The following is a 12,013-nucleotide window of genomic DNA, read 5'->3' on the forward strand; positions in this document are numbered from 1 at the left end:
CTATACTTGAGCATTTTGGACACAGGACTACCGCTGATTAAGCACAGAGATTAAGCATAGCTGACATCCTGGACAGGACTGAGAGGATATTGGTTGTTAAGAATGTGCCTGATGATTTTCCTCGTGGATAAAGCAGCCACTGTGAAAAGTTAAGTCTGTCCCAGGAAATACTACTTGGTAGGAAACTGGGTTTAGTAGTTCATAACTTCATTTTACCCAATGATTTAATACACGTTGAATTTAAATACTGTAGACTTTTTTTAGCAGTGAAAATATTTGAGCTGAATCTACCACCAGCTGGTATAAACAGTTTTAGTCAATGCTCTTCTTTAAGGTATGTAGTGATAATCTAAAGCTTGTGGAGACTGAGATGGGGTTTTCTTGGTGGGGCTTTGTTTGTTTGGGTTTTTCTGTGCCAAGGAAGCTGGACTTGGCATCTGAATATTCCTGCAGCAAAACAGACTTCTAATTTTCTGTGTCTATGAAATGAGCAACCAGTGTCTCTGAGAACCTGGGTCAGTAGGGAGGTGCTTCAACTGCTACTTTCTATAAAATTGCATCATAAATGAGTATGTCTTGTACTTTTTTCAGTTACAGAAGTCACTTAATCTTTTTTGGGTTTTGTGTACGAGACCTGACATTACCTGCTGTGGGTCGATGGCCTGACCTTTTTATAGTCTAAATTCACAGTGTGTTAACCAACAAACTCAAACCAAGTTTAAAGATTCAGCTTCATTATTTGTTTGTACTTCCATTTGTTTGTGGAAATGGTTCCCACCTCCTCCTTTCTTTGTCTCTCATATGCAGTCCAAAAATGTTAGGCGGTAAGATTTCTGAAATTTGTGGCATTGAAATTACTTCCCCCCGCTTTTTCCTTTTTTGTATTTCACCAGCCCTTTAGAGTCTAGCAGTCGTTTTCTGATCGGCTCAACTTCAGTATGATAGCAGATTAGTGTGTGTTAGTATTCTGTTGACTGTCATGATGTAAATTCCAAGGGCTCTAGAAGGCTTCTGCTGATGTCTTCTCCCTCATTGTTTCGACAAAAGGTCAACTTTGAGTTTGAACTAGAGCTGTAGAGAAGTACCACAGGAGAAGAGAACTGTGGCATTTGTGCCTCTTATTTGGCTGGGCCATGTACCATCTATTTGTATGCATTTAGTTCTAAGCACTGCTCGCTTAACTTAATGTTTAGTTGTTTGGCACCTTGAAAGAAATTTTCACTATTTATATTTGGCTGTTTGCAAACTCTGTCCTTCGTCCGTCCAGGACGGAAGAACTTTAGCAACTAATTTGAATACTTCAGGTTTCTCACGCTTTCACTGGGTGAAATTGATGATGTAGAGCTAACTTTCCTTTTATTTTTTTTCTATAACTAATATTTTGCTTTTATTGCACCTGACAGAAAATTGGGTGTAAAAACACTGGTGAAACAAGTGGGCGATACCCTTCAGTGATTGAGTTTGGAAAATACGAGATCCAGACCTGGTACTCTTCACCTTACCCACAGGAATATGCAAGGTAGTGAATTGTTGAGATTGTCACATGTTGTTGGAATTTTTACTAATGTCATAATTGTAACTTATTTTCTTACTCTTTTGTAATTGTTTATAACTTTTAAAAGTAAATATCCTTTTGTAATTATAAGTGAGAACAAGGATTTGTCTTGTCTTTTTTTTTTTTTCTCTTACTAGTTCTAATCAAAGATGCATTAAAAAGGCTGATTTTCCTAGTCCTGCATAAACATAGTCTTGCAGTGTGTATTGGCATGGTTTTGTTTTGGTTTTGGGGGGGGATTTTGTTTGGGGTGGTGTTGTTTTTATGTTTTGGGTTTTTTGTATGGTTTGGGTTTTTTAAACCATTGTAACCAGGTATGTCCAACTTCTGGACTTTTAGAACAGTTAATCTTTGTTTGTCATCTGGAATTTGTGAACCTCCTTTTTCTAGGGACCAGGGAGAAGTCTGAACATGCTAGATAAATAAAGTGAAAGTGACCAAGTTGTGGCAACAGCGTGTCATTTCTGGCCTTCTTTGCCAGGGCGCACCTTGGAGTCAGGCAGGGAGCGTGAACTAGATCTCTGCTGATTTTTGCACGTGCTGAAAGTAAATGTTCTATGAATCCATTGGATCTGTGGCACACATGGAGATTTTCAGAACTGTAGAACTGTATTTATCAAGCTCTACTACTATAGCAAGCAACGAACTTATGTGGTCTGTTCCAAAATTCCTTTGCATAGTGTTATTGTAAACTGCCTTTTCTCTCCATCCCTCTCATTCCTAGATGTCATATTCTTTGTGTGATGGGAATGAGGGATATATTGTGAATTGGTAATATAAAAATCGAGGGCTAAAAAAAGTAGAGAGCGCACTTTTGTTTCCTTTTATTACCACTGCATTTTTAGTGTTAATATTTTATTTCAGTTACTTTTCTTATTCACTCCATTTGTATCATATTGTGAGAGTGTTACCTGTTCCATCAAGTAAATTAATCGCAGATAGAAGCATAGTGATGGATAATTATTAGTATGAGGCAACAGTGGGATGGCATGTGTTGGAGGCAGCATGGTTCTCAGCTCTGAGTGCAGTGGAATTACATCATGGAACAAACAGTTCAAACTACTTTTTACGTTGTTGATAAACTTTGTTAGAATACTGGAGCAGTGCAAACCATGGCTATGATCCCAGCATGATCCCAGGATGTGCCAGCAGCTTCAGAGCAGATAAAGATTGGTCTCTGCTTTAAAACTTTGTAGACTAATTAATTTCTGAAGCAGCCTTCCACTGCTTCAGTACTTTAAAGATGAAGGTAAATAGCCATAAAATTCACTGAAAGGAGCAGTTTCTGGTATGTAGAACACTTGTCAGCATTGTCTTATGCAGGGCATGTGGGTTACTTGTATGGAGTCTGAACTGAATCCTTCCTGGAGGAGTGCAATCAACCATCTATGTTGCCTGTGTCGTGGAAGTGTGTGGAAGGGAGGCTTTTTGCCTCTATGCAAACTGTTGGGATGGGCTTTTTGTTCAAATGATAGGTTAGGAAGAGGTGAGGGGGTACAATCCTACTAGTTTGCTGTCATACCAAAGTATTTTGAAGACAGTGGAAAGAAAAATCATCTCCTAGCCTTGCACCTGTACAAAATAAGGAAAATGAAAGGGAAGGAGATTCCCCGTGTTCTGCTGTGTGCCTCCTTTGTCCTTATTGGAAGAAGGGTGAAATTTTTGAGGTGTGACTCCAGTGCACCTACTGTGATAGAGACCACAGCAAAAGCTTAGCTAAAATGTGGGAAGGATGAAGTAACTGGGATCTACTGGAGGCTGGACCACAAAACAGCTGACCATAGTCCAACTCTATTGAATTAGGTTCATTGTGATTGATTGAATCTGATCTTATCTTCCTTTTCTAATGGTTGATGTGTATGTGTAATCATTTGCTCTAATGTGTTGTGTTTTGGGGGTTTTTTTAAATTTTTTTTAACTTAAGCAGCATTTACTCATGGTACCTAATATTTAAATGGGGAGGGCCTTTCACTTTGTGGAAACCTTTTGTTTGCAGAATTTAACATTTTTTTTGTATAAAATATCTTTCTAACTTTCTTACAGATTACCAAAGCTTTACCTGTGTGAATTCTGTCTTAAATACATGAAAAGCAAAAACATTTTGTTAAGGCACTCAAAGAAATGTGGCTGGTTTCATCCTCCAGCCAATGAAATCTATAGAAGAAATGACCTTTCAGTATTTGAGGTAGGTACATCAAAATCTAAATTTCTCAAAGTAACTAGTTTGTAAACATTACAGACCAGTTGTAGAACTAGTGAAAACTTTAACATACTTAAATATTTCCTTGGAGATTCTTCTTATACTGCAAAAACAAGTCCATCTTCACTATCCTGTTCCACCCTACGATGTTCTGTCACAATTTTTACTTTCTGTACTTGTACTTCATGCATTATCCAATCTCTTTAAGATGTTTGCGTAGCACGTATCTTAGAAGTGGACTGCAATGGAAGCTCTTTGACTGGATTGCCTTTCCCTTCTCAGCAAAGTACCTCTTGCACCCATTCATTTCTGGCTACTGGAGTATACTAATACTAATCATAATGTAGATGCTTCCAATGTATAAAAGCAAGTAAAGCAATTTCTTGTGTATTGTTTTAAAAAAAAAATGTAGCTACTAAGTGCTTTTGCCTTCTTTTTGGATGTTTGAGAAACTTTCCCTGAAACATTGTGGTTGGGTGACAGAGGTTCAGTCCAGCTTTGGCCAGAACCCACTGCCTTTAATTTAGAAAGTCCAGAGTTGAGCTTGTGGATATGTATTCTTTTATAATCTAAAGTAATCTACTGGGAGATGACTTCTGTTAAAATTTGGGGTTTTAAGAATATCCTGGACAATAGAATTCTGTGTTTCAAGTAGTATGCCTGCAGTTACTAAAGCTATGGATTAACTTCCACATTTCTATGTCTCAAGATGTTACTGACTGTATTAGCAGAAAAGACTGTTGGGGTTACTAGGACTTTTTGAGGCTATTTATCAACAGTAGTATTTAGATGTGTGTATTGATAACTTCCTTTTAATTGCAGATATCATAGATTCTACTTGAAACTTGCATTTTCATATTGTATAAATATCTGTCGTGCTTGATCATTGCCATTATCTGTTCAAACAATGGTAGATGAGGTCTTGAAGTCCTTACTTAAATTAGAGCACGATCTTAACATTTGGTTCACTTGTTTGTTTTTGTGCTATTAAAAAAAAAAAAGCTATCTACATCAAGATTGCTTCTTTCCTGACTTGGCAGTTTTTATAAAGGTTGTAGATCTGTCAGCAAAAGACTTAATTCGTAAACAGACTTAACTCTTTACCTATCAAGAAACAAAATTGTTCCAGTCAGTCCAAAATAACTTATATTTTCTCTACTAGCAGGTGTTAAGAGCTGTGCAGCATACAATAGGCAAATCCTGCTTTCCAGTTTATTTTCCTTAGCAACTGCCAACATGTGAATAAAAACTTTTTAAAAAACCAAAGTAAAATACAGCTCTGAGAAAGGGGGTGGGAGTGGGTGGGGGATCAACACAAAACACACACAGAAAACAAGGTGCATGTGAAAGCAGTGTCCCAACTCTTTTTCCACTGCTTTTAGTCCCTTCCTTTATTTTAGGTGCTTCAATAAGCACTTATGTGAAGACTTCTGAAATAGTGATTATTTTTTAATTCAAAGGTTAATGTCACTTGTTACTCCGACAACTGTAGAAACTGACTCATCAGTTGATGTCCTTCCACACAGATACTTTCAGGAATTCTATGCACCCATTTTCTGTTTGACAGAATGAAGGGTTTGTGGTTTCCTTCATGCTTTTTGTGTTTGAGAGAAATAGAAATGAGTTTGGCATTTAAGATTTATGTACCTCAGCCCAGAGCATGACTTTGACATATTTGAGAGAAGACTTTGACATAGTTTACTATTATGCTGTATGCAAGAAACTTTTGCCAGATGCTTGCTTTTGAAGTTGCAGACCCTCTCTTTTTTTTTTTTGTTTTTCTTCCTCGCATTTAAAACTGATGAACAAGCTGTGTTTGCCTGGAATTTAAGGACTTTTTTTACTTTGCTGTAAAAATGTTCTTACTGAAAAAGATATCTTACATAATTTGAGGTGTCAGATTTACGGTTTACCCAGTGGTGATTTCTACTTGCTTAGTGTTTGCATTTAATTTGCACACTTGCTAATAAATGTGAAAAGGAATAAAAAGTATCTGGACAAATGGAGTGAGTTGTACAAGAGCTTGATGTACTTGGTAGGTTCTCGAGTGCTGTATGCAAGTTTATTCTGATGCCTTTAGGAGTAGTAGCTGTCCATTAAATGTTTTTTCTTTAATCCAGAGTATACAACTATACTACTGAAGTCACCTTCAAATCACTGAATATATCAAAAAGGATGGGTTTTACTCAGATTTGTAACTAGGATTCTTAATAAAAACAAATTACAATAGAATATGGCTTCTTTTTCAGCACAGTGTGCATAACATTTGACTGTCTCTGTGAATGAAATACAGCTAGTGACTTTATCAAAGAACATCAATACAAGCAAACCTTCCCATTAAGAAGATTATTTAAAAAATGCTGTTGCCTTTGACTGAGCCTTTGCTTTCAGGGAGTAACTAATTGATCTAGGAAATTTGCATCTGTGTCTGGCTTTTCTGTAGCTGTCTCAGTCACAGCTTGACTCTTTACACTCGTAACATACCTAGACTAATTGTAGTACTTAGCCTGAAAATTTACTTCTCTTGCTCAACAGCATCTTAGTCTAGCATAGAAATTTTGTCTTGTCTAATTTATCAAAAACATTGCTGTGATTGATACATAATTGGCAACTCATTCATTGGCCTTATACCTTAAGGATTCAATATAACACACTTCATTGTTTTCGTTGTGCGTTTTTTTTATTGTTGTACACCACTGCTTTCTAGCAAACTACAGTTTAATGTAGTTTTAACTAGTACATTTTTGTTGTCTGCTAGTCATTCATTTTCATTCCAGGAATGGAGTGAAAGAGATAAGTCTCACTTAGAGCAATTAGAAGGTGAAGTTACTTTGTATAATAAATCCAGATCCTTGGAGGATACTTACAAACACAAAGTAATTATATTAACTGGAGAATTCTTACTTAACAAGAAGCTGAGGCATTTCTCTTCTGAACTTTAACGTGTGTGGGGGTTTTCTGTAACACCATCTTGTTCACGTTTCCTTCTAGGATATGATTAAATCAAGAAGTTTTGTCCTAACATGTTGGTGGCATTGGAAATAACTGCATCTGTCTTGCTTTCTAGGTTGATGGCAATGTGAGCAAAATTTATTGTCAGAATCTTTGTTTGTTAGCTAAGCTCTTTCTGGACCACAAAACCTTGTATTATGATGTTGAGCCATTCCTCTTCTATGTCCTTACAAAAAATGATGAGAAAGGCTGCCATTTAGTTGGATATTTCTCTAAGGTAAAAAAAAAGTGTGTTTTTTTATTTTCTTAACATTTGTAATTTCCCACTCTTTATATTTGTGTCAGCAGCAAAGAAAATTCAGAAACTTGAAATCTTCTCTACAAATCTCAAATACAATGTGCGTTATCTCAAATGCTCATACTTTCCTGTCTCAAAGACTGATGCAAATTGAGAAATTGTATGTGCATTCAGCCATATGTATTGGGGTGTTTTGTTGGTTTGGTTGTGGGTTTTTTGGTGTTCATTTTGTGGGTTTTTTTACAGTGGTTTTGGGGTTTTTTTGTTGTTGGGTTTTTTTTGTTTTCCAGAATGTCTTGTGGTTTCAGTTGAAAAGTAAATTTTTTTTCCTCCTCCTACCATTTTTGCAATAATAGACAAAGTCTACTTTCTAAAAGTGCTAGATATTTGAAACATGGATGTGTTTTCATGGTTTTACTGCTAACAGTTCAAGCTGGCTATTTAGACATAAATGGCCGGCTGTGTTCATCTCTTGTACACAGTCTGATCTAATGCAGTTACTCGTTGCCCTGAGCAAGAATACAGTGTCTGACTTTGTGGTGGATGTCTTTATTGGTTGTGGTTTTGCTTTGAATTTTAAAGCACTACATAGCTGTTATAGACAAAAATAATGCTTAGGTGGACTGTCTTGACAAAGATGACCAAAAATAATGGTAAAGTATATTTAGAAGTGTCTGCAACAGGAAAAGCTTCAATTAGGCAATTTGTCTGTAAGAAGTGTGATGAATTGGTAAGTTACTCAGAAATTCAGTACTTCTTGCCCCTAGTATATAAATGAATTTCTTTAGGAAGTGATTTGTATGAAGATACTAATTTGAAGAATTTAAAAACTCATGTCAAAGTACCTGTATATTATAGTGATCTCTTGGGGACTGACCAATTCCTTCTGAGATGTGGGCCTTGCTGGGATTAAAGTAACTGTGAGATGTGTAGGCACAATTTGCTCTGTCTCTTATGTCAGTCAGAAGTTCTTGTGGCATACAAACGTGAACTCTGATATAGGCAAGTATTTTCTAGTAGATTTATTTAAGGTACTGCTGGTGGTAAGATGAGTCTCTCTTGATGTTTGTTCCTTCTTTCAGCAAGGATGCATTTTCTTTCCTTGCTTCACTGCTGTTGCTTTTGGCCAGTCTGTTTGTCACATCTGATGATCACAAATGTTTTAGCTACCACAACTTAGGAAAAATAACTTCTTCTCAAATTCTACTGAAGTACTAAAATTATTTACTGAATTGCATGTATGTTGTCCCCACCCTCCCTTTTGGGGGTGGGGGGGTGGAGGGAAGAAAAAAAACCACAACAAAATAAAAACCCCAACAAATGTGTGTGCATGTGTGTGCTCTTGCTGGCAGAAATGCTCTGGCTTTTCTTTCCTGATTACAAATATGTTGCCAGGATGTGAACTTTGTACTAGCAGCAGTCTTGAGAGTTTGAGAAGCCTGTACAGAGAAAATACTTCACCATGCCATAGAAATTAAGAAACCTTACAAAATATGGCATGGGTATCTGCTCTCACAGCTGGAGAAATGTTTGGAAACCATCATACTGGCATGTGATCCTGTCAGCGTCATCAATGGTCTGGTGTCATCTTATGTGTGGAGGCTGAAGTGATAGGTGGTGTCTTAAACTATCCCTGTGCTTGCCACAGCTTCTTGTCAGTTATGCTGACCTGGATATTTTTGGTTTACTTATTTGGTCTCCCTCAAACTATTTAGTGCTGATTTGGGGATTATTTTTTTTTTTGTATGCGTAATCTTTTAAAGGTAACAAGGCTTCAAGGCTCTTCCTTTTTATTAATAAATCTGAGAGAAGCTATAACCTTAATTTGTTAGAACAGCTTCCTAGTTTAGAATCTTCCTTTTGTTGTCTTAATCAGTGTAATATTTGCCTCCATTGCCTGCGTGTTATATGACTATATTCTGTTTGAAAAAGCTCTGGCTTCTGAGCATTCTGCCATAATTTGGACTCAAGTGAGAAGCATTCAGCTTTGAAGAAGTTAGTATGCTTCGAGTAAGACTTCTTAGTTCTCTGGATATGGGGTTCCTCCCTTCTGCCCCAACCCCATATTCATTCAGAGAGAGAAGACAAAGATGGAAACCAGCAGGTACTTAGTGTAGCAATTGCAGAAATTACAGCTTCACCATGTGTATGGATATTATTTTTCATTTTTATATCCTCGACAGAATGGTCAGTGAAGCATGAAAGTATTTCCCTCTTCCTCCTGTCCTCCTCCTTTACAGCACTTAAACTTCATTATACTGTTTAGACAATGTATTTAATTTTTAAGATGCCGAGTAGTTAATTAAAAAAAAATTTGAAGGGTATGTTTGATACTTCCTTCTTAAAATTAAATATTAACGTGGACTTATTTGACTTTGGTACTGACCCCATGCATCTGTTCGCCTTACTGGGATATTTTACAAGGACAGTGGCAGGTGCAGGCAATTGCCCACTTCAGCAGTGCTTTGACATACTTGATCTGTTTCTCCTTCCCGCAGGAAAAGCTTTGCCAGCAGAAGTACAATGTCTCCTGCATAATGATCATGCCCCAATACCAAAGGCAAGGATTTGGAAGGTTTCTCATTGATTTCAGTAAGTGAAGTGTTTTATTTACACTTGTGTTCCAGGGAGCTGATGGCTGTTACAAGAAATTGTAACATATGAAACTTTATTTAACTTGCTTTGTTGTTTTTATCAATAGATAATGGGATTTCTGTTTATATTTACATAGGATAGAAAAGCTCCCTGAAGTGAAAAACTTACTGCTGCTCTGTTATTGTACTCGAGGAAATTGAGAATGAATCTCTCAGCAGTAATATTAGCTCACAAAGCTATTACCCTGAATTAATTGTCTAAATTACTTTCCATTTTGCCCTGCTCATTAGTATAAGAAGCAATTATTTGTGATTAAAGCTAAGACGGTGTTAGTCCAAGGTATTCTCTACATTCTAATATTTCTAACTTATATCTTCTCTTAGCTAAAGAACTGTTTTAGCTGAAGAATTGCTACATAGAAGGAATGTATTTCAGATTTTGTCTTGAAGTTCATCAGTTCCTTAGTGGAAATTGTTAACAAAAAAAGTATAGGTGCTCATGGCTGTATATATACTTGCTGCTTTATTTTCCTGAATTGTCTGACCTGTTAGAAAGCTTCAGGCACACTTGTTTAAATATGGATTTGTTTTTTAAGCTGCAATGAAACTCCAAACAAAATTGTGTAGAGAAACTTCTTGGCTAAGTGTCTCCAGTACTACTACAACTTTCTACTGTAATTTGGAGGGCATATTATGAGGAATTAGAGTATATTGTGTATGTTTAGTTTTCACTACTACTTATGTTTTTTAAAGCACTGGAGAATTACATGACAATAGAGATAGTTAAGATAATAGGATTCCTGCCCTGAGGGTGTATGCAAGAACATTAAAATGCAAATAAAAATACATTGCAGTATAACAGCAGGACAAAGACGATAATTTGTAACTGTAGAGCTTTCAAGTTCTGTGTTGTGTAGTTTTCTACCCAGCATGACTACACTAGAGTTCATAAAGGTACTTAGTATGTCCTATCATTGTATGGCTTTATAAAGAGTCTTCACTATACCCCTGTGAGTTAGGTAGGGATGGTTCTGGACCAGTTAATTCACCGTTGAAATGTAGCTGTCACTGGAGCGGAACACAACAGCTGTTCCGTTGTGTGCCTTCTGCAACATTTTAGGAAAGGCAGTGAGAAATACTGCTTATTTCTGGAACTCTGGAGTGAACATTACGTTTACTTAGGTAGAAATTGGCACTGGTTTAGGATTAGGATCTCTTCTTGCGAAAGGAGATGGGGAGCTCTTACTGGGCACAACTGGTAAGTACTTCTAGGCTTTTTCTTTGGTTTTACTCTGGTGTCTTTCAGAAGAAGCACTCTCAACAAATGTTATGCTGGTTGAATTTGTGATAGTTAAGTCTACAAACCTGTGGATTCCACAGAAGATATGGATATGCTGTGTCTCTCTGGATCTGTGTTCTGTTACTATGCCATGTGCTACTTAATCTGGAAAAAAATCAGTAGGGTGTTCCATCCCTCTTACCCTTCTGGAAAAATCTGGAAGCACAGCAGATTGGTTGAATCATTAGGATTTCTGTGATAACTTGCAACATGATCTAGTGGTATCCTTAGCTTGAAGGTTATCTGGTGTTATTCTTACGCCTTTCCTCTTTGCAGACGTGTTTGTATCACAGATACAGGCTGCAGCTCTATACCTGCTGAGCATAGTCCATAGACCAGCTTTAGCTTCTGCTGTAGCTAACAGACTGCCCGCTTCGGGAGCACACAGTCAGTTCTTCTGTACCTTTCCACAGTTTTTTCCCTTTGTTTTCTGGACAGAGGATCTCTTAACTAACTGGGAATGAGACTGTCTCAGTTTCCAACAGAATGAAGAACCAAGAGGTGACTGAGAAAGTCTGGCTCTGCAGTGAGAGTGAGGTGCAAACTAAATTAAAGGTAGTGAGAGAACTCCTTGTGGCTGTTTTTTCCCTAGGTGTAGAAAGGAGGGTAAAGCTTCAAGGCTTGGTTTCCTAGGTTGTATTTATATCCTTTGGCAGGATGGAGGCTGAATGCCATTAAATAGGGCAGCCATAGCCGCATCTGGATTAGTGAGTCCAAAATCTGTCTTCGCACAAAAAAACTTTAAAATCCATTATTTACGTTTTTTCTTGGAATTTTATTTGTGTTTCTACCTCCTATATTGTAATTGACTGACTACCATCTTCTTTGTACTTCACTCTATCTGTTCACTTGCCGTTTGCTGAGAACACGTTGCTCTAACTGGCCTGAGAAAATGGGATATAGCAAAACCCCTGTTGTTATTCTAAACTTGAACAGAGCAAGTTTGTCATAGTTTAAAACATTTTTGGCCAGTATCGTTATCTAGATTGTCACGTTATCATAAAGATATTGGAAGGTAAATTTTATGCTCTGAATGTTAAGTCTTCATTTGTCCTGCGGATAATGCATCTAAACT

The 12,013-nt window shown here is 37.1% G+C and overlaps 1 protein-coding gene across 9 annotated transcripts in view; it reads left to right on the top strand.

Annotated features, from left to right (window-relative positions):
- The window catches only part of KAT6B (lysine acetyltransferase 6B), a 115,939-nt gene that overhangs the window by 72,599 nt on the left and 31,327 nt on the right, over positions 1–12,013 (top strand). For all 9 annotated transcript variants that reach the window (XM_054832082.1, XM_054832076.1, XM_054832073.1 and 6 more), the window contains exons 9-12: positions 1,404–1,519; positions 3,599–3,740; positions 6,823–6,984; positions 9,504–9,597. In XM_054832082.1, coding sequence (XP_054688057.1) covers positions 1,404–1,519; positions 3,599–3,740; positions 6,823–6,984; positions 9,504–9,597 — 514 coding nt within the window. The remainder of the gene's footprint in view (positions 1–1,403; positions 1,520–3,598; positions 3,741–6,822; positions 6,985–9,503; positions 9,598–12,013) is intronic.

Source organism: Grus americana, chromosome 7 (assembly GCF_028858705.1).
Source record: "Grus americana isolate bGruAme1 chromosome 7, bGruAme1.mat, whole genome shotgun sequence".
In the NCBI taxonomy this organism is placed as follows: Eukaryota; Metazoa; Chordata; class Aves; order Gruiformes; family Gruidae; genus Grus; species Grus americana.